The following is a 22,877-nucleotide window of genomic DNA, read 5'->3' as shown; positions in this document are numbered from 1 at the left end:
CGGCCAGATGATTTGCCGTTAGACAAATCTGATGATCCTGAACCCAGCACCAGAGACGCAGAGCCTCTCTGCAGAGACACTGCGACCCAACTCTTCCCTGCTTGTTGACATACCACATCGGGGTAGTGTTGTCCGTCAGGACTTGAACTGACTGACCGCAAAGAGAAGGGAGGAAGGCCTTGAGCGCCAGACGTATCGCCCGCAATTCTAAAAGGTTGATGTGAAGCAACCTTTCCTCTGGAGACCAAAGATCCCTGATCTCCATATCCCCCAGATGAGCACCCCACCCTAGAGTGGATGAATCCGTTATCACTGTCGCCACCGATGGAGGCAGTTGAAAAGGCTTTCCTTGAGACAGATTGCCTTCCACGCCCCACCAAGACAGATCCGCTGCAGCTTCTCTGGAGATCCTCACAGACTCCCTCAGATCTCCATTGTGTTGATACTACTGCCTGCCGAGGCACCAGTGGAGTGCCCTCATGTTCCAGCGTGCATGACTGACCAACAGAATGCAGGAAGCCATCAGACCGAGCAGGCGAAGGACCTTCAGGACTGGAACGACCGCTCCATTGTAGAATAAAGAAATCATTTCCTGTATGTCGCGAATCCTGTGTGAAGGAGGGAATGCCCGACACACAGTAGTATCCAGTACCGCACCTATGAACAGGTTGCGCTGGGAGGGCACCAGGTGAGATTTGGGTACATTTATCGAAAAGCCCAATCTGTACAACAACTGAGTTGTGACTTGCAGATGATGGGGCACCTTCTCTGGCGACTCTGCTTTGATCAGCCAGTTGTCCAGATAAGGGAATACTGGTATCCCTGACCTTCTGAGATGTGCTACCACCACTGCCATCCCCTTGGTGAAGACTCGAGGGGCAGAAGTAAGTCCAAACAGAAGGACCGCAAACTGGTAATGTTGCGAACCCACCGTGAAACGGAGATACTTCCTGTGCGACTTCAGGATGGGAATGTGGAAATAAGCATCCTGCAAGTCGATCAACACCATTCAGTCTTCTTCCAGCAATGCCTGAAGAACCTGTGCAAGGGTGAGAATCTTGAACCTCTCCTGTTTCAGATAAAGGTTCAAGATCCTGAGATCCAGGATTGGACGAAGTCTGACATCCTTCTTGGCTATCAGGAAATACAGAGAGTAGCATCCCTGACCCCTTTCCTGCTCCGGAACCACCTCTATCGCACCTTTTCTCAGTAACACCAAGACTTTGACCTGCAGGAGAAACAGGTAGTCCTCCGAGCAAAAACCTTGGCAAGGAGGGTAATTCAGAGGGAATTCCCGAAAGGGAAGAGCATACCCAAGCATACCCATTCTCCACGAGATTGAGAACCTAAAGGTCCGATGTGACCAATTCCCAATCCTGCAGAAAATGGGTAAGCCGACCCCTTACAGTACCAACATGATCCGGAATGGCGGATAAGGGGCTGCTTTGCTGTGGATGGAAGGGGGTGGGTGGAAGAGAAGGAGGAGGAAGAGGAGGAAACTTGACTTCCTCGAGGACGAGCCATTTGTCTTCCTCTGTATGACTTGTACAGAGGATTCTGCAATTGCTGCTGCTGTTGCGGTTTGTTGTAAGAACGAAAAGAAGACCTTCCGAATCCCCTGTATCTCCTACTCACAGAACCTCTGGACTGAAGACCCAAAGACCTAGCCATTGCCCTGCTGTCTTTGAACCTTTCCAGTGCAGCATCAGCCTTTTTTCCAAAAAGGCCCGAGCCATCAAACGGCAGATCTACCAATGCAGCCTGGACATCCGCAGAATATTCAGAGGACTTCAGCCAAGCAGTTCTCCTGGTGGCAATCGACGAGCCCATAACCCTCGCCACAGAGTCAGCTGTGTCCAAACCACTCTGGATGACTTGATGAGCAGCAGCCTGAGTGTCAAAAAGTACCTCATTAAAATTCTGCCTGTCCTCCTCCAGAGTCCATCAAAGCATGGATGTACCGCCCTAAGAGACAAGTGGCATTCGTTGACTTAAGAGCCATGCTGGCTGAAGAAAAGATTTTCTTTGCCGACTGATCTTGCTTTTTAGATTCGTTGTCCCCAGGCACCTGTGGAAAGGCACCTGCAGATTTCTTGGAACATGCTGCTTGTACCACCAAGCTCTCAGGCAAAGGATGAGAAGATAAGAAGTCCGGGTCACCAGGAGCCACCCTATATCTCCTCGCGACAGCTTTCGAAACCGCTGGAGCTGTAAGAGGCTTACGCCACACTTCCAGGATTGGCTCTGTCAATGCCTCATTGAAAGGAAGCATAGGCTGTATCACTTAAGACGGAGAGTGGAGAACTTCTGTTAAAATATTAGATTTAAATTCCGCAGTGGGAAGATTTAAATTCAAAAGTTCAGCTGTTTTCTTTATGACCACATGATATGGAGCCACATCTTTTGACTGGGCATCCAGGACAGAAGACAACTCCCAATCTGGAGAAAGTTCCAATTCACTAGCTTCCCTCAGATCATCAAAGAAATCCTCAGATTCCTGTAACTCGCCTTCTTCCATCTCCATCTCTCTGTATCTCCGTTCCTCCAGAAGCAGTTGAGCCTCTCTTCTCGACCGCTCCTTCGGGATCAGCGTCGGCGGATCCGCAACCGACTCCGACAGAGCTGCTGCCTTCGTTGAACTCGGCGTCGAAGGACCAGGCTGTAGCGAACGAGGTGGTGGAACTGGAACCGTTGCCGGTGACAAAGGTATCGGCATCGAAGACCTCGGCAGCGCCGGGAGATGCCAAGCCGGAGCCGAAGTCGGCATGAAAGGCATGAATGGAGCCGGAGCATACGTTTGTGGAACTCCAAGATTATAAGCCATCGAACCCATGGGACCAACAGGTGCTCCCGAGGTGTACACGGCTAAATAATGCAAAGGGTCTTGTCCCGGGCCCGGAAATAGAGGGTATGGACCCACCGGCTGCTCCTGAGGAGGCATTGGATTCAGCTCAACCTGTTCTTCGGCACGAGGGACCGGAGTCGACGAAACCTCAGGGGAGGGAACCTCTTCCTCCTCTCGAGCTGGAGAATGAATCGACGTCGGAGACGGATTCAAAACTCAAGCTGGTGACTGCTCCGATGAACCAACAGGCGATTGCTCACCTTCTGGATCCAGTGCAGCAGGTGAAGAAGAAACATAATCCTTCCGATGTCGACGACTTGGCGACTTCGACTTCGGGTCCGACTCCTTCTTTGAATTACGCCGAGACCCATGTTTCCTTTTCTTATGCTTCTTTTTTGACCTAGAAGCATACCCCGAAGATGACCTCGAAGCCGTCCTCGAAGCCTACCTCGAACGAGACCTCGAACGGCTGGAGCGAGACTTCGGTCTTTTCTTCTCCTTTTTGCCTTTTAACTTCGCAACCAGAAGTTTAGCCTCTCTCTCTCGCAAAGCCTTCGGGTTAATTTTTCTGCAACTTGGACAACACTGGACGTCGTGGTCAGATGACAAGCACCACACGCAATCTTTATGCAGATCCGTGATCGACATAATTTTACCACACTCTCCACAAGGCTTGAAACCGGTCTTCTTCGACGACATCTTGAAAGAGTTACAAGAAGACACTGAAAACTCTCGACAGTAACACAGTAACAATAGAGCTACCGAGGATCCCTAAAGAAACCGTTAGCGTCGACGACGCGGAAAAAAGGGAACTGATGTCATCACGCCGACGTAGGCCCTTTATGGAGTCGGTGATGTCAGCGGAGCCGTGCGCGATGCCGTGCTTCTGTGACGTCGTCCATGTCAGCGTGTAGAGCTACAAAAGAATTTCCGAATGTTGCTGATGCAGGAGGATATTCACAAGGTGAGGAATCCACTGGCAGATGTATCCATCAGAAATTGTTTTTCACAAAATTCGAATCATATTCGAGTGCTTTATATTCAAAGGACACCCCACTTATTGCGTTCACATTATTACGGCCGCATTATGCTTATACATGCCTCCATTTCACAGCTTCTGCGCAATACTTCCTGTTTGCTAAAGTTTTTTGTTCGATAACGTTTTCAATATCGCTTAACAACAGTTACTAGGTCTGCCATGCCCAAGTGGGCTTTCCATCAAATGACAAATCACAATCAACTATACAGCACATAACCTACAATCATACCACAATTGTGCCCAAGTGTGCAAATATTCCAGGCAATATTTCTACAGTTATTTTTATAAACTAAGCAGATATCAAAAAGTCAAGAATTGTATATTTTCATCCAACACAGAGCTATGTAATCTCATGTCCCTTGAGTGCCATGTTCAATGAGCTCTACCATGTCAATAACAACCATCCTCAACAGACTTTCATTCTGGAAGTGGCATTCAACAAAATGGTGTGCTACCGGATATTGTTGGTTATTGTTTTTGATAGCACGTACATGTTCCATCACTCTTTTGTTTGCACGATGTATTGTGTTACCCACATACCATTTGTTTAGTATGCAGACACAATACATGGTGTTGCTGCTCAGCATCTTACGTATTTCAAACTTTCTGCCATTTCCAGAATGAAAGTCTGTTGAGGATGGTTGTTATCGACATGGTAGAGTTGGGCACAAGGGGAGGGAATAGAGAGTTTTCCCTGCGCAAATTAGAGTCAAGGTATATTATAGACTTTGATTGCATGACCCCGAATGGAATGAATTCTAGCGAAGAATTAGCAGTGCACTTAATAGAACGACATTTTTAGAAATTTTTAGTAACTGAGAATCTGAGGTCCAAGATTTATTTTAATTGTCAATATGTTTTTAACTTTTAGGTATGTAAGGGCAGCTCATCGAACATGGCACTCAAGGGACATGAAATTACATAGCTCTGCGGTGGATAAAAATATACTATTCTTGACTTTTTGATATCTGCTTAGTTTATAAAAATAACTGTAGGAATATTGCCTGGAATATTTGCCCCTTGGGCACAATTGTGGTATGATTATAGGTTATGTGCTGTATAGGTGATTGTGATTAGTCATTTGATGGAAAGCACACTTAGGCATGGCAGACATAATAACTGTTGTTAAGCGATATTGAAAACTTTATTGAACAAAAAACTTTAGCAAACAGGAAGTATTGCGCAGAAGCTGTGAAATGGAGGCATGTATAAGCATAATGCGGCCGTAATAATGTGAACGCAATGAGCGGGGTGTCCTTTGAATATAAAGCACTCGGATATGATTCGAAGTTTGTGAAAAACAATTTTAAAACAATCGTATTTGTATGTTATATGTTTAGAAAAATACGTGAAAAGTAATTGCTTTTTCAATTATAGAATTCAAATTGCATTTATGTTTTTGACCATGAAAACTGAGGGTTGAAATGCTTAAGAAACTTGTCATTTCATTGTTTGTATTGGATTCTCCTGTATTACAAAATGGCTGCCATGTTCATTGGTCTGTAAGCTGCACTTGGGGGTGTCAGTTCACTGTCTATAAAATATGCACTAAGCATCATGGCACTGAAACGTGAGCAAGCCGATAGGTGAAACGCGTTGTTTCCTGCCATTAAAACCACTTTTTGCACAAGCAATCCTGTTGTGTCCGGGTACATTTTTTGGATAACGGAGGCATGGTTGAATATATATATAGGTGTGACCAAGAGCACAAGTTGCTCGAAACGCGTAACCTGAGAGGTTTTTAATTAAATCTCCCTTTCTGCATCCTACGTGGTCCGTGTCTTCATTTCTGGCAGGAGAGTGCTGTTTGAAGAATTTGTCTATCTATATATATATATATATATATATATATATATATATATATATATATATATATATATATATATATATATATATAATATAATATATATATATATATATATACATCTTACATAGGCACAGGGAAATTAAGTGGTTTGTCCAGAATCACACAGGATGTTGAGTCAACACAAAGACTCAAACCTGGTTCCCCGTATTTAATATATCACTCACTTGCCTATTTTAAGAGTGAATAATATATTAAAAACCCAACTGAGATGAAAAAATGGGAAGGAGAAACATTTGCAAGAATGCAAGAAGAAAAATTATGTACAAGTGGGAAAAAAGCAACATATGGCATGAATGAAAATATGTTAAGTTGAGTGAAAAAGAAAAGGTGTTGCGAAAATAAAAAAATATATGCAGTGAAGAATGTTTAGGAAAGATTAACAAATGTACCAATGAATTCTAAAAAATTTAAATTCAAGGGACAATAACATATTACAATGGTGAGAAAGACTCACTATAACACATGAATTAAATACAGAGAATAAATCTACATGGAACAAGAATGTAAAGCGCAAACTTTCACTTCAGTGTAGTAGCCCAACACCACACCGATATTACTACAGGAGCATGACCCAATTACAGGTAAGTTGATATCAAACTATGACATCATGCTCAAATCCGACATTAGAGTTTAATATCAGTGTAGGAAGCAATATCTATACTACGTTTCAGCAACTGTGCCATTCCATTTGTAAGTCATTTGATGAACTTGACCTGAGATTGTGATATTGCTCCAGGGATAGGATAACAAGCAACAGATTCACTGTAGCAACCTGATATCAGATTCTGATTTTGATGCAGCGAACCAAAGACAGAGTGTGATATCACTTTAGTACCTTACGTCAGAAAGTGGACAACAGCGAGAACTAGAAATTGCTGGCCAACCGACATTATATGATGTCTTTATTGAAACCTGACATGGGACAAAGGTATCACAGCAGGAAACATTTTGAGAGATTTGAAAGATTTGTGATCACTCCAGGAACCTTTTATCAGACAGTGAAATCACTAAAGGAACTTGATACCAGACAGTGGCATTACAACAGGAACCTGACATCAGGCAGTGATATTATGACAGGAACCTGATATCAGACAGTGATATCACCACAGGTACTGGTTTCACGTGGCTATCAGTCCAGCAACCAAACAGCAGGCTGACTGAGCTTCACCAGCTGACTGGATATCAGTCTGCAATATCAGTATCCATCTGGGACATAACATCAAACTGACATCAGTCCAGGAGTTTGATATTAGATTATGACCTCATTTCTTAAACAAATCATCAGAACGTGACATCATTCCAAGAACCGGCCTAAGCAGCACACAGTTGTCCAAGCTCACTCAGCTCACTCAGTCCGCACTTTAGAGAAAGTCCATATTAAAAATAGTGAAATTCAACAGCAAAACAACAGCAATAAAAAAAACCAGAGAAGGGACACACTCTGAGCAGAAATGTGTCCAATAGTAGCCGTAAAAATTGAAAAAGTCAGTGAGTAATGCAAGAAGGCAGCATTGTGGATGCCTTTAGTGCTTGTTGGAGAAGTGGGACAGAGTACTGTACCTGGCCTGTGGAAGTGGTGAAGTCCACTCCGCAAGGAACCGCTACTCCGTTGGCTAGGCAGAGTTGACGATAGTTGACTGGACATTCTGTGATCCATCCATTCTTGGATAACCTGCAATGGAAACAGTGCAACAGTCAGTCTCAGTCTTCCACCCCGGCAATAATCATTGGACATTGACCAATGAGATGGCCCAACCAGGAAAATCTAGAGTGTAGGGAAGAGTCAATCTAATAGGTCCCCCTATGAAGGCTAGACACTGTGAGTAGAAATGAGATAGCTCAATCTGATAAAACCAATCAAGTCCAGCCAATTAGTTGCTTTAAGGCAACCATTTGTGATCAGCCAATGATAAAGATCAACCACCAAAGACAACTTTTTGTGAATAGTCAGTGAGATTGATCAACCAGCACTAAACCATTGAGGAAAATAACAAATAAACATAAACCTAATGCAGAAGAAAACTAGTTACTTAACCCCATCCATGCTCATGACGAGCTCAGCTCGTCATGCAGCACTGTGCTCGTGTGCTCATGATGAGCTGAGCTCGTTATGACCACACCCGTTTCTATTGTGGTCCAACACAGTAGAACAATATTTCAAGCATCCAAGAGGTTAACTGTAACTTTGGTTCCCCAGTATTGGTAACTTTCATAGATTCCCATGCTTTGTATCATTCTCCCGTCGTCGGAATGGGAGCCTCGGTAAACAAAAAAATAACTATAGCAGTAGGTACAAAAGAGAAAGAAAGGCCTAGGTCTCATCTCATTTTGTAGCATATCCACCTCTTTTTGTACAAGAGACCAAAAAATTGCAACAACCAATCAGAGTAGCCTCACCCCATAGAACCCTCCTGAGAGAGCCTCAGAGCCTCAGATTTTCGTAGCCGTTGTGTAACCGAACCACATTTGCAAGTGGCTGAGCTTTCCCAGGGGAGGAGGGTGGGCGCATGGGAATCTATGAAAGTTACCAATACGGGGGAACCAAAGTTAAAGGTAAGTAACTTGTTTTCTTGCCCCAGTATTGGAACTTTCATAGATTCCCATGCTTTGTATCAGAGTAGCTAGCAGTAAGCAATAAGAGCACATTTTGTTATAAGAGTATCTTAGTAAACTTCTTTTCATAGGGAGCAACTTATCTTGTTATAACAAAAAAGAAATATTGTCTGATACAAAATGTGCAATCACAGGAAGGAGGGATAGTAGGGAAAGCTCACCTCTCATTGGAAAAGATTTCTCAGGACTGCTTGTCCGACTGCCGCTTCGTTCCTTGTGGAAGAGTCCAAGCAGTAATGCTTTGTGAATGTGTGGGTACTACTCCACGTAGCCGCTCTACAAATGTCTCTGATAGGGACCCCAGCGAAGAGAGCTGCAGAGGATGAGACTGATCTCGTTGAATTAGCTCAAACATGTCTGTCAAGCGGATTACCCACTTCCTGGTGACAAAAGTGAATAGCACTGGAAATCAAACGTAAAATGCTCTGTTTTGAAAGCGGAAACCTCTTCCGCGGTGCACTGTAAGCAACGAAGAGCTGTGAAGACTGCCTGAAACTTCATGTTCGTTCTAGATAAAATTTTAAACATCTTTGGACATCTAAGGAATGTAGAGACCTTTCTGCTGGAGACGATGGTCGAGGGAAAAAAGATTTCAGAACCACCAGTTCGTTCAAATGGAAATCCGAAGGGACCATTGGAATGAATTTGGATTTGTCCTCAGGATTAGAGTGTCCTTCTTGAACTGTAAAAATGGTTCCATAATAGTAAGCGTTTTAAGCTCACCAATCTGTCTAGCCGTCATTAGGGCTAAGAGAAGAGCCACCTTTCATGAAAGGAACTTAAGATCCGCTCTGTGAATAGGTTCAAATGGGGGTCTCATGAGATGAGCCAGAACCAAATTGAGTTGCCAAACTGGAGGTGGAGGCCGGACTGGAGGAAAAACTCTGAAGAGACCCTTTAGGAATTGTTTGATAATCCTTACAGACCAAAGAGAAGGACCTGATGCTGTTGTTCTGAATCTGGAGATAGCTGCCAGGTGCACTTTAATGGAGGAATGCGCCAGGCCTGACTTAGCCAAAGAAAGAATGTAAGGTGAAACCTGGTGAAGAGCAGAAGTGTAAGGATGGAGATTCTCTCGTTGGCACCCTAGGCAGAAACATTTCCATTTAGCACGATAAGTCTTATTTGTACTTGGAGCCCGGGCTTGAGACAGTATGTCCTTGCACTCCTGAGTGATATTCAAATCCTGGAATTCTCGGTACTCAGGAGCCACGCCGTCAATTGGAGAGAGCTCGAGTCTGGATGCAGCACTTGGCCCTGAGACATTGTCAATAGAGACTGGATGAGCCGTAGGTGAATTGGCTGATCTTGAGAGAGTAGGAGAAGCTCCGTGAACCAGAACTGGTGGGGCCGCGCTGGTGCGATCAAAATCATTCTGCACGGTTCCGCTTTGAGTTTTCTGATTAGCCTCGGAATCAAGGGTATTGGAGGAAAGGCATAAACAAATGCGCCTGACCAGGCTATCGAAAGAGCATTCCCCAGAGATTTGCGATGGTGATCCCTGCTTGCGTAGGATTGGCATTTTCTGTTTGCTGGACTCGCAAACAGGTCTATGGTCAGAGTGCCCCAACAGTCGAAGACCTCGTTGAGAGTGTTTTGATCCAACTCCCACTCATGACAGATTGATTTTAGATGACTCAATGCATTCCCTGTCGGGTTGAGCGTACCTTGGAGGTGTTCTGCTGAAAGAGAAACCCAGCGGAGAAGAATTGCCCAGTTCCATATTCTTTGGGCTTCCCTTGAAAGAAGTTGAGATCTTGTTCCGCCTTGCTTGTTTATATAGTGCATGGCCGTCATGTTGTCTTTACGGACCAGCACCGTGGAATTTTGAATTCTTGGAAGGAAAGCTTGCGAAGCTAATTGAATGGCCTTGAGTTCCAGAAGATTGATGTGGGAAGTGCGCTGCTCGGGCGTCCAATGACCGCTCACTTGAAGATCCTGCAATACTGCCCCCCAGCCGTCCAGTGAGGCGTACCATGGGAGAAGGAGCAATCTTGAGGGTGAGACCTTTTGAGATATTGTCTTTTACCGTCCACCAGTTGGCCGCTTTCCTCATTAATGGTTTCACTGACATCTTGTCGTCGAATGTGCCTTCTGCCTGGCACAATTGTTTGTCTAGCTGCTTCTGTAGAGGATGCATCCGAAGTCTACAGTGCGGAATTAAGGGTATGCAAGATGAAATCGATCTTAGGAGTGACTTGTAGAGACGGACCGATAGAGACCGTTTCTTTTGTAGGAGAAGAGCCGAAAGAATAAGTCTTTTCTGTCTTTCTTCTAAAGGGAAAGCCTTGCAGCAACCGGTATCGAGAATGGAAGCTAGGAACCTGGCTGACTTGGCTGGTTGAAGAACAGATTTGTCCCTGTTGAGTCGTAGACCTAGCTGATTGAAAAGTCAAATGCAGCTGTCGACTGCTGTGGAAGCTCTTTGAAAGGATGGAGCCTTCACTAACCAATCGTCTAGGTAGGGAAAAACCTCTAGAGACTTCTTTCTGAGAAACGCTGCCACTGGGGTTAAAACCTTTGCGAATATCCGTGGGGCGGATCTGAGCCCGAAAGGAAGGACTTTGAATTGAAAGTGGTTCTTGGCTACTGTGAAGCGTAAAAATCGCCTGTGAGCTGGATGGATTGGTACATGGAAATATGCGTCCTCCAGATCCAGAGTTGCCATGTAGTCCCCTGGATTGAGAAGATGTAAAATATCCTGAAGAGATATCATTCTGAATGACAGCTTTAGGAGATAGGTGTTGAGCTCCCTTAGGTCTAATATTGGAAGCCACCTTTCCTCCGTCTTGCGAACTAGGAAAAACCTGGAATAGAATCCCTGTCCTCTTTGAGACTGAGGTACAGGTTCTATCGCCCCCTTGATGAATAGTTGATGGGCTTCGAGACGTAGAAGTCGTAGATGTTTTAACTCGGTGGTGCGAGGAGCTCTGGATGGTGGAAGTTGCTGAAATTCCGTGTGGCCAAACCAAATGATATTTAGGACCCACCGATCTGATGTTATGATCATCCAGCTGCGTAGACAATGAGAAATCCTGCCCCCCAATGATGTTACCAGAGGGGGAGGAAGAGTAGACAAAGCCAAGGGGCAGCTATTGCCGTTTGGATGAATCTCTCCACTGGCGACCCTGTCGACCTCTTGCTGGCTGATGAGAGAAAGATGCTGGTTGGCCCTGTCTTCGAGAGTACTGTGGCTTGTAGGTTTGTGACGATTGAGAATATGATGAGTAGCGCTGCTGGTATCCTCCTCTGTAGCTGGAAAAATTCTTGCCTTTTGCCCCTCACAAAGGTACCTTACGATATTGCAGAGTGCCTAAGGACTTGGCCGTCTCAGTGTCCTTTTTAATATCTTGTAAGGCGTCATCTATATGCTTTCCAAAAAGCATATCCCCATCAAAAGGCAAATCCAGAATTTTATTCTGCACCTCAGGGTGAAACCAGGTAGCCCGAAGCCAACCTTGCCTTCTTAGGACAGCCGGGTCTGCCAAGGCACGAAAAGCAGTTGTGGCGATGTCCATGGCGCAGTCAATTATTTTTGAGGAAGATCTCTCCTCTTCCTCTAAAACCTTCCTTGCATCTGCCTTAGCTCTCTCTGGTAGCTGGTCTACAAACGGAGACATATTGCACCACATTTGGCGATCATAACGTCCCAAAATTGCAAGTGCATTGGAGGCACGAACCAGGAGACTTGACCTTGAAGAGAATCTTTTACCCACATTGTCAAGGCGTCTACCCTCCTTTTCCGGTGGAGATGTCAGAGGCGCCGATGGATTATTCGATTTCCTCTGTGCCGCCTGGAAGATCACAGTGTCCGGCCTCGGTTGGCCAACCAGGCAAGCGGGACTACCATCAGGGGCCTTGTACTTCTTCTCCAGCCATGGTAGATCCGGATAACAGTAGTTGGAGACTGCATGACTGTCACACCCTCAGACCACTCTATGATGGGAATAGAGCGAAAGGATTTCCTGAATGGTTCTTTGAAATCATAGAGGAAGCATTGGTACCGGAAGGCCAAATCTTTTTGAAGCTCTTTCCATGAGGTTATGGAAACCTCCAATGTCTGCTGGAGGGGAATCTACCGGATCCGGTGAAGGAGAAGGTGGATTTGGAATAATGTAAACATCCCACTCTCTATTTGGATTTGGGACCTCTGTTACATCCCCTCCATCATCAGAGGAATCGTAGTCATTATCACCATACACCTGACCTGTGGTGATAGACTGTCTCACTTCCATTGGTTGAACTGCCGCAGCTGTTGAAGAAGGTGGCTGTGGTTGAGGAGGTGGTGGCTGTATGGCTTCGGAAGATGGGGAAGGAAATCTCCTATAATCCATTAACATCATTTGTAGGTAATTTTTCAAATAGGAGAGCATAGAGACCATACCTTGCTGAGATTGCTCCTGCATTCGCTGTCTAGGAGGAGGCTGTCGCTGTTGTTCGTAATAGTCATCTGAGTCTGAGTCCTGGTATTTTACCTGGAGCTGAGATGGGCTGTAAGCATCCCCATATGGACTATCATCATCATCCTCTGAATAGTCCTCCTCTAGAAGTAAGGCCGGAGGAAAGGGCGTTACCCTTCGTGGCGGTGTCATGTCTGGTGTAATCTGGCGTCTCTTTATCGAAATGTTAACTTTATGTACCGTCGACGGGGTCACAGTCGACGGGATCGCCATCGACTTCGCTGGAGTACCGTCGTAAGAGAGAGAGTCATCGTCGACCGAGGAGAAATTGTCGACAGCATCGTCGACGAGCTCATCATCAATATTAAAGGAGTTGTCGTCACCGCCATCGTCGTCGTCGTCTTCGTAGTCGTCACCCCTGTCAGTGTCATCATCGTCGATGTTGAGGATATCAATCTCGTCGACGACGAAGAGAATGAAACTCCAGCCATCCACAAATTCATCGTCGAGGCTGTCGTCGACTAAGCCGTCGTCGACGGTCCCATCAACGAGGCAGAAATGGGCATTTGATGGATTCTAGCCGTCGTCGTCGAAGTACCTGAAGATGCCACAGTCGACGAGTGGGTCTTCTTCTCCGGTTTCAATTCTTGAGGCAGGGAAACAGGCTTTTTGAAACCTTTTGTTTTCCCAGGTTGTGGAGAGAGAATAGAAGGCCCTTGAGATCCCTTCTGAGTAGAAACCACCTCAGATGCCGATCCCTCTTTCTCCTTTGCACCTCGGTGAGGAGATTTTTGGGGACTAGACCTACTAGACCTATCAGAGGTCTTTTGAGAGGCCTTAGAAGGTGGTCCAGCTGATGTTGAAGTGGAAGACCACCCCTCTTTTTAGATCATCTTGAAGAGGAAGCTGAAGAGGAATCCTCGCTGTAGCTGGAAACGACTTCCTTCCTAGAGTTCTTTTTCTGCAGGCAGGTCAGAAGTCTTCCCTCTCTGTCCCTCAATGCTTTAGTGGAGAAGGTCCTGCAAATCTTGCAATCAGTGGCTTTGTGGTCTGGGTACAAGCAGTAAATACAATCTTTATGCTTGTCTTCCACATAAAGCCTCTTCTTTGAACAGGTAGCACAAGCCTTGAACAAAGCCTTCTTTTCTTTATCCGACATTCTGAAGAAAAAAGTTGAAATTCAAGTTGTAGAAAGAAAACTGAGCAGACCTCAGAGGAGACTCCCTTAGCACAACGTGCGGTAGAAAATCTGAGGCTCTCTCAGGAGGGTTCTATGGGGTGAGGCTACTCTGATTGGTTGTTGCAATTTTTTGGTCTCTTTTACAAAAAGAGGTGGATATGCTACAAAATGAAATGAGGCCTAGGCCTTTCTTTCTCTTTTGTACCTACTGCTATGGTATTTTTTTGTTTACCGAGGCTCCCATTCCGACGACGGGGGAATGATACAAAGCATGGGAATCTATGAAAGTTCCAATACTGGGGCAAACCAACCAGTACCTATTTTTATTGCTTAGTCAATGACTTTCAATCATTTGAGACCAACTGATGAAATCAACAATCCCTTAATAGAGAGTCGAGTAGCAGCATAACACTTTGGGGGCCAGCTACTAAGTTAGACCAATCAATGAATACCAAACAACCATAACATAATGTCCAATGGAATAAACCAACTAGAGAAAAATAGGTATTGGGAACAGGCTAATGAAGCAGACCAACATGAAATATCTAAAAATTACAGACTAGACAAAGCGATAAATCAACTAATATAAGACAGCCATTTTGAATGGTCAGTCGAAAGCACTACTGCAATGAATATCAGAAACTACCATCAACCATAAGGAACCTGCCTATTAGGTGAGGCCAACAGTAACAAAACAATGCTATCTTCCTCAATGATCTCTATGGCCATTTGATACTGATAACCTGGATACACTCCTAGTACAGAGAACATGTACGGACATCAACTGCTCTGCTCGCTCCTGGGTGTGTTTCTACCTTGCAGGCCCATTCTATTTTGTGTCCTTTACTCTACCTACTCTTAACTCACTTTCATTACCAGCGAATTCCTGTAATATTCTATCTTTACCTCCCTCTCTTCACTCTATAATCAACTTCAGTTGCCTTCATTATCTCTTCTTTTTTTTTTGTCCCCATTTGCCACTTAATCGATCCAGGGGCATTCCTACCGCAGGACCCAGTAGCCTTTTTAAGGTACCGTCAATTTTCCCTGGAAGGCTGGTCTGGTGTCGAAGCTGAGAAATAGAGCCCCACACGATCTAGCTCCAGTACACACCCGACATGGGCTGATCGTCCAATATAGCTATGGCTTGGGGCGCCTCCCATTGGACATGGAGACAGAGGCTTAATCATCGGACCCGGGGAAAAAAAAAAACCCCGGGGTCCTTTCTGTTCCGACTCCATCAATTAAGAAATTCCAAAATCTCACTGTGCGGGGACTACATGTTCTGGCCAAATCTGCTTTTGATGTGGTGTAAAGTGAAGACAACCACTCTGCATGAGTTGGTGGGTTGATGTTAACCCAATTTTTGCAGATTTGTCTTCTTGCTATTAATATAGCGTAGTATAGGAACTCTCTTTCTAATCCTTTGATGTTATCACTCAGTCCAAATATTACCAAGGACCAAGAGAGGGGGATAGAGATTTTAAGGATTGACTCAAGCGATGTCTTTACTTCCTGCCAAAAATTAGTAACATTCGGGCATTCCCAGAACATATGTAGATCTGAGGCAGCTGGCAGGGAACATTTACTACAGCATTTCCCCGGTTGAAACTTAGAAAGCCTTTTGGGGGAATAGTACGCCCGATGTAATGTAAACAGTTGATTACGCCTCAGCCAGGCTGGTTTTATGATCTTGTAAAGGAGCGTAAAGGACTCAATCCATTTCCCTTCTGCCTGGGTTTCACCCTCTCCACCCAATATCTTTGTCGGGAGATTAAGCTCATCCTCTCTTTCTTCCAAAACGCTCCAGTAATGTGCAGCAACCTCCTTTCCCTTATATGATTTTTCCGATAGATTCTTCTCTAATAAGCTGTCTCCTCCGAATTTGGTCTTTTTAGTTGTTTGAAAACGAAGCCAGCTTAAAAGCTGACTATAAACAAACCAAGATAATGGTGAGGTTGCCATGTCTGAGAATATTTCCAAAACAATAAGAGAGCCATCTTCTACTAATTCTCCCCATCGTATAATTCCTGCTTCTTGTAGGACTGTTTTTATCGTCTGTATGGAATACGGAGAAAGCCCGGGAAAGTCCCATATCGGCGCGTAGTTAGAAAAGTATGCAATCCCTGCCTTAGATTTAATTTGAGACCATTCTTTTATGGGGCAGTATAATGTCTTCAGTCTGACTTTTTTGAAAAACCTCTGATGCCCGAATTTAAATAGAAACCCGTCCAATGCAAGGTCTGAACCCAGTAGCGTAGCTTTAAACATGTAGCCGTTAGAGTTGTCTAATGGGGACTTTAATACCATCCTGGAGTGGGTCAGGTGAAAGGCCCACGCATAGTATTCCAGGTCTGGCAAAGCAAGGCCTCCTTTTTCCCTTCTCCTTCTCAGTTTCTTCCATGCCAGCCTAGATGATTTGTAACACCAAACAAATGAATTTATGTTTTGTTGGGATTTTTTTCGTTGGTTCGTATCAAATATTAAAGGAATTGTGTTGAAGAGAAAAGTGTATTTCGGGAGAATGGACATTTTTACTAAGCTGGTCCTTCCATAGATGGTGAGAGGTAAAAATGACCAAGACTTCATTAATGTTTTCGCTTCATGTGAAACGCGATCTAGGTTGTTCTGAGCCAAAAGGTTAGGATCTTTGGTGATTCTTATGCTCAGGTAACGCATTGAAGATCTTAGGGGAAGCTGAATATTGGTGATGTTCCAGACCATTATCTCCGTCTTCCCTGCGTTAATTTCATAACCTGAGTGCTTTCCAAATTCCTCCGCGCTTTGGATTACCATAGGGCAGGCCTGTGTCGGGTCTGTAGTATAAATAAGAATATCATCAGCATAAGTCCCGACTTTTTTTTCCCACCCTGAGAACGAGAAGGGGGGGATGTTAGGGTCTTCTCTTATGGAGTGAGGAAATGGTTCTAGATAAATGTTAAATAATAGGGGGGAAAGAGGGCACCCCTGTCTTGTTCCTCTAGAAATTTGAAAGGGATTTGTGCATGTACCGTTTATTATCAAACTTGCCTTAGGGTTTTTATATAGTAAGCCTATCCTTCTACGGAATTTAGGACCTATTTTAAACTTTGCCATAGCGGCATGTAAATAGACCAGTTTACTCTATCGAATGCTTTTGTTGCATCGAAAGTCATGATTGCAAGAGGTAGAGCAAATGTTGAGGCGATATCTATAGCTCCAACTAGATCGTATGTTAAGTCGGCAAGTTGTCGGCCTCTTATCAACCCCTTTTGATCCTGGTGTATGATACCTCCAATCTCGCTTCCCAAACGAGCGGCCAAAATTGACGAAAAGATCTTATAGTCATTGTTTAGAAGCGAGATTGGATGATATGAACCACAATCCGTTGGATCTTTGTCTGATTTTAGGATTAAGGCAATGTTTGCTTCTCCCCAAGAGCTAGGCGGTGTCTCTCCTTTTAATAGTATGTCATTAAATAGCTTTGTTAGTGTCGGGGTAAGTGTGGAATTAAGGACCCGATATAATTCACCCGGAATCCCATCCGGTCCTGTGGCTTTCCCCTGTTTTAGCTTCTTAATGGTACTTTCAACTTCCCCCTGGGTTATCTCCCTGTCTAGATTCTCGCTCTGGTGCTCTTTTAACTCGGGAAGGTCCATCTTTTCCAGCCAATTGTTTCTTTCCTCGATGTTATCGATATTATCAGTTATTTCATCAGTATAGATTTTATGAAAGAAGGTGCTGAAGGCATCACCAATCTCTGTGTCAGTTTTCCTGCTATTTGATTCTCCAGCCACTCTCACTTCTTTTATGTGTTTCCTAACCTGGTCAGCTTTTATTTTCCAGGCTAATAACTTTCCTGCTGACTCGCCATATTCAAAGTGGGAGAGTTTACTAGCCTGCCAACGTTTGTTTAGTCTCTCCTGTAATAATGTATCTAATTTATCTTTTAGCTCTTTTTTCTTATCTAAGTTGGTAGAGGGTACTTGATCTACTAAATCCAGCTTTGCCAGATCTTGCTCTATTGACAGTAGTTCCTCTCTGTACTTCTTTTTCCTGTAAGATGCCCTATTAGTGATGCAGCCCCTAATATACGCTTTCCACGTCTCCCACATACTAACCAAAGGGGCAGAGTCTACATTCAACTCTAAGAAGGCAGTGGTCTCGGATATAAGATATTCTCTTTCCGTTTCCTCTAATAAAAGAGTACGGTCGAAAGACCATGAGGCAAAGCTATGTTCGCGGTCTACTGTTAGCGAAAAAATGATGGCAGAATGATCCGATAAGTGCGATGGTAGATATGTGATGTTCCTTATAAGGTCTTTTAGAGAGAAGCTAAATAAGGCATAATCAATTCGGGATTCATGCCTATACTTGTAGTTATGATAAGAGACCCCCAATGTTTTCCCGGCTCTCTGTCTCCAGAAGTCTTCCACTCCCAAATTAGACATACAGCGCAATAATGTTTCTCTTGATTTGTTGTGATTTATTGCCCTAGAACTAGGGGATTTATCTAATTTAGGATCTAATACTAAGTTGAAATCACCCGACCATATTATTGTTATCAGATGATTTTGTATTGTGTTTATATAAGAGGGGTCATCTTGATTAGGTCCGTAATAGACTACTAGGGTAAATCTCCAAAGATCTAACTGGACATTAGCTATTATCCATCTCCCAATTGGATCTGCCTTCAAGTCTTCAATCTGGGCTCTAGTGCCTTTTTTAAATATGATGGCTAATCCACGGATGCTGGCATTGTGGTCCGTGGTAACGAATTTATCAATCCATCTTAATTTTTAAAGATGTCTGAAATTTCTTTTTTATTTAAGTGTGTCCCCTGGATCATTATAATCTGCGCGGGCGAGTCTCTGAGGTACTGCATGATTTTATTTCTTCTCCCTCGTACGTGCAGACCGTTTACGTTCCAGGAGAGAAATTTAATGTCTCTCATTTCTCTCTAACCGTCCCTTGCCTCTCTTTACCCATTCTCCCTTTAATAGTTTTTGGTTTTCTCTTTACTCGACTTTCTGGTATATATCCTTTATTAGTTTGGATCTTGACCATTCTTATACTGTAGACCCTGGAATCGATGAATTTTCGATTTTTAAAGTTTTGGTTCTGTGGACTTTTTTGTGCTTTTACCCCCACTACCACCCCCCTCCCTCCCCTGGAAAACCCTACCCTACTTACTCTGGCCCCGACGTACTCCTACCTGGAGCCCCATTTATCTAGACTATCGGTCAGTCGATCCATTGATCATATTGGAAGATATGCAAGAGCAAGAGGAGAAGGAGGGAGATAATCCCCCTTTTTTTTTGTGGCCATCTAACTTCCCTTTTTTTTATGTTATGTGCTAACCTGAGTGCCTCCCCCTTTTATTTTAGCTGTTGTGCCTAGTCTTTCTATATGGATATATTGATGAATATATCTATATATGTGTATATATATATTTTTTTGTTTTTATATATAATTAAGTTTTTTTTGTTTTTTCCTTTGATGCGAGGGACGCCGTTACTATCTATTTATGTGAATCTCTTTATTATCTAGGAGTGTGGGAAAATTCGCTGATGGAGACTAATAATTCGTCCGCCTCAAAAGGTGTCTTGATATTATACATTTTGTTGTTAAACATAATTTTTAAGAAGGCAGGGAATCGCATACGCGCAGTAGCTCCCAAAGCTCTAAATTTTTCTATACGTTGACCCAGCTCCCACTGCCTATCTAAAGTAGTTTTAGATAGGTCAGATCTTATTTCAAAGGAAAAATCTGAGGTCTGCAGAGTTTTGGCTTTGAGTGCTAGGGTAAGAATCGTTTCCTTGGTTGTATAAGTCAAGAAGTTTACTAGAATCTTCCTAGGTTTAGACCTACTTGGGTTTAAGCGAAATGGGTCTCGATTAACTCTTTGTATGTCAGTTTCCAAGTCTGCTTCTGACATCTCTAGTTTCAGCGAGTCCTTAAGCAAGGTCATCACGTATTTTTTGAGTTCACTCCGCTCTTTTCCTTCCGGGATTTTTAAAATCCTGAGGTTGTTCCTTCTTGAGTAATTCTACAAGGACTCAACTCTGTCCTTTACTGCTTCTCCCTCCCTTCGCATAGTCACCATTTTCATTTCGGCATGATCTAACTTTGCTTTGAGCTCTTCTACCGTTGTCTCTAAGCATCCTGTCCTTTCAGAAAGTCCATCTACTTTGGATTCCAAATTTTCACACATGGCCCTGATCTCCGATTGGTTTTGCCTAGATTCCGCGAAACAAGCTTTTGATTCTTCAAAACCATATTTAATTTCCTTGCTCATGTTGAGAAGTATGCGCTGCATTGTATCATCACTATCATCACTGTCCTCCTTCTGTCCGCCTGGATTTTGGGCGGGGTACTTTGTATGTCCGTCCTTTCCATACCTGCTGAGTTTGCAACCAAGGGCTCTGTCTCCGGCGTCTTGATACTATTCAGCTTTCCATCATCATCACCCTGATCTGAAGTTTCTGTCTGCTCAGTGGTCTCTATCAAGAACCCCGTACTAGATATGACTGGTGAGGCAGGATTTTTTGCTATAGTAGACATTTCTGGTATTGCAGACCGGGGCAGTTGTTCCTGATTAAGGTTTAAAATCTGGGGTAGAACTTTAAATAAGATTTCAGAGAAGATGTAACTCTTGTAACCCTGGGTTTTCTAGAACTAGCTTCTCCCTGGGCTATCTCCTTCAGGCTCTTTGACCGCCCTGCTGTTATTTTATTAGTATGTTTGGACGAAATCCTCCCCTTGCCTCCTGGGATCTTGTTGCCTGATATTTGTAGTGGATCTACTTCTGACCCTATTTCTGTTTCTGACTCTGTCTCAGATCCAACTTCTTTTTCAAAGCTTCCATCAAACACTTTTTCTGAGTTTAAAGCCAACTGAGAACTGTTATCACTCTTTCCTAGATCAAAGTCCTTTTGCCTGCCTTTCCCCTTTCCCTTTGCCTTCCGCTTCCCCAGGTTGTCGCTGGCCGAGCCTTTCTTCTTAACCGCTACCTTCTTCTGTTTAGGTGGTGTTTTCCTGATATTCTGACGTGAAACTGCGTTGGAGAGGGCTTGTAGTCTGTTCTTAACAATATTTATATCAGGAGACAAGCCTCTTATCGGGGGCTCCCCATGACTTGCTGTTTGATTTTGTACTTCCGTATTTGGAGCCCAGTTATTAATTGGTTTATCCCCTGCCAGTTTAGGCTTAATTTTTAAGGTGCTAACAGAACAAAGGGGTGGATTATTAGCTCCCGTCTGCAACTCTACCACATCACCCTCTACCAAGAAGTCCCGCTTACCAGACCTTGTCACTGTATCTGTAGCTGAAGTTAAGGCTGCTCCTTTTGTGTTATGGTTGTAGAGAGCTGCTCTCCTGCTCCTTCGCAGCTCCACGGCTGCCTCGCTCCAGCGAGAGGGAGCAGGAGAAGAAAAACGCCCCCAGCACATCGGCCGTTCGACCACTCCTGTCAGCCACTCCTCAGTGTAACACAGCTGACTCACCACCTCGGAGCAAGCCTAAAACAGATAGCTTCTGAAATTGGTTTTCCTCCCCTGCAGCCAGCGCCAACACACAAACACAAAACCAAGAAGGCAGAAACAAAGCTCCCCCGAGGCTCTCCCCGAGCCGCCCACGGCGGTTGCAGATGGAAGGGAAGGCGCCGAGCACTCGCAGGTGCGCTCGCGGTCGGGTCGGGTCGGGCCAGGTCCCAAACAGCAGCCGCGGGTGCAGAAACCGAGCGCCGGGTGCTCCGCGCGTGCCCCGGGGTACAAGAATTCAGATCAGCTCAACTCGCTCCAGCAGGCATGACCTCCCGCACAAGTAAGAAGCGTCCCGATCGACCACCTTGGGGATTCTAAGGGTGCCTAGGGGGCATCCAGGCAGGAGCCTTTGTCGGGACTTGCGGTCCGCGTTAGCAAGCGGCCGCCATGTTTTCCAATGCTCTCCAGTTGCCTTCATTATCTCATTGTTTAGTTTTATCTACTACCCTGTGCCAAAGAAACTCAAATCTGTTTCCTCCATTCACTTCTGAATGGCTACTGACTTCTTAATCCTTAAACTTATGAAGACTGAGATCTTCTTGAACTATGAAAATCTTATCTACCTGTATGCACACCAAAGACAGAGAAATAGTCACAGGCAATCGAGCAGGTATCAAAGTCTAAGCCTATTCTTATGAAAGTCCTGAATAGCTAGAACATAACACTTCCTATCTTTTCAGTCTGTCCACCCCATAAATTCATGCAGTCATCCTAGTAACGGATTATGGATGGATTATCATGGATGATCTGTTGACTGACACTTTCTGGCTTCTATCTCTCTTACCTTATGCTAATCATCAGAAATTAATCCTTTCTTATAACAAACACCATCTCCCTTCAATCACAGCAGCCTCGGGCAACTATTTGGTTCCTCGCTCTATTTCATTTCGCACACACAAATGCTCATCCTGGGAAGCGTTTCGTCAGAACTTGTTTTTTCCCCTTAAATAACATCTGCAGAGCCGGCCCTTTTTTAAAAGATTTTAACTTCATCCAAAGCTGCTAATTAAAACCTACCCGATCCTTCCCAATCAGAGAGCATCTCCACTGAGTATTGCAAAAGGTCAGTTTTTGTAAGCTACACAACCATAACTCCCTCAATACATTGCTCATGACCTCACTTGCGACAGTATACTTGACATCACAAAGTGTAACCTCAAAGGCTTCGCGGTTAATATCAGGAATGATATCAACAATAATATCATACATAAAACACTGTTGTTTCATTATATAGGACATTATGTGAAGATGTAAAGCTGCAGCCCCCCTAATCATTAATTGTTGTCTTTGTTGCAATTTTATATCGAAAAGGAAGGCTTTTGTGCTATTGATCATTACTTTGCAATTTTCACTGCACTTTTCTATCAAGAACAAAAGCCACACACCATTGGTGTGACAGTTAATGTATGC

The 22,877-nt window shown here is 44.1% G+C and overlaps 1 protein-coding gene across 1 annotated transcript in view; it reads right to left on the bottom strand.

Moving 5' to 3' along the window:
- DMTN (dematin actin binding protein) overlaps window positions 1–22,877 on the bottom strand; it is a 434,932-nt gene that overhangs the window by 57,272 nt on the left and 354,783 nt on the right. The window contains exon 7 of the mRNA XM_086943677.1: window positions 7,312–7,423. Coding sequence (XP_086799803.1) covers window positions 7,312–7,423 — 112 coding nt within the window. The remainder of the gene's footprint in view (window positions 1–7,311; window positions 7,424–22,877) is intronic.

Source organism: Lissotriton vulgaris, chromosome 11 (assembly GCF_964263255.1).
Source record: "Lissotriton vulgaris chromosome 11, aLisVul1.2, whole genome shotgun sequence".
In the NCBI taxonomy this organism is placed as follows: Eukaryota; Metazoa; Chordata; class Amphibia; order Caudata; family Salamandridae; genus Lissotriton; species Lissotriton vulgaris.
The sequence above is the reverse complement of the archived record's forward strand: the minus strand, read 5'-3'. Positions and strand labels throughout refer to the sequence as shown.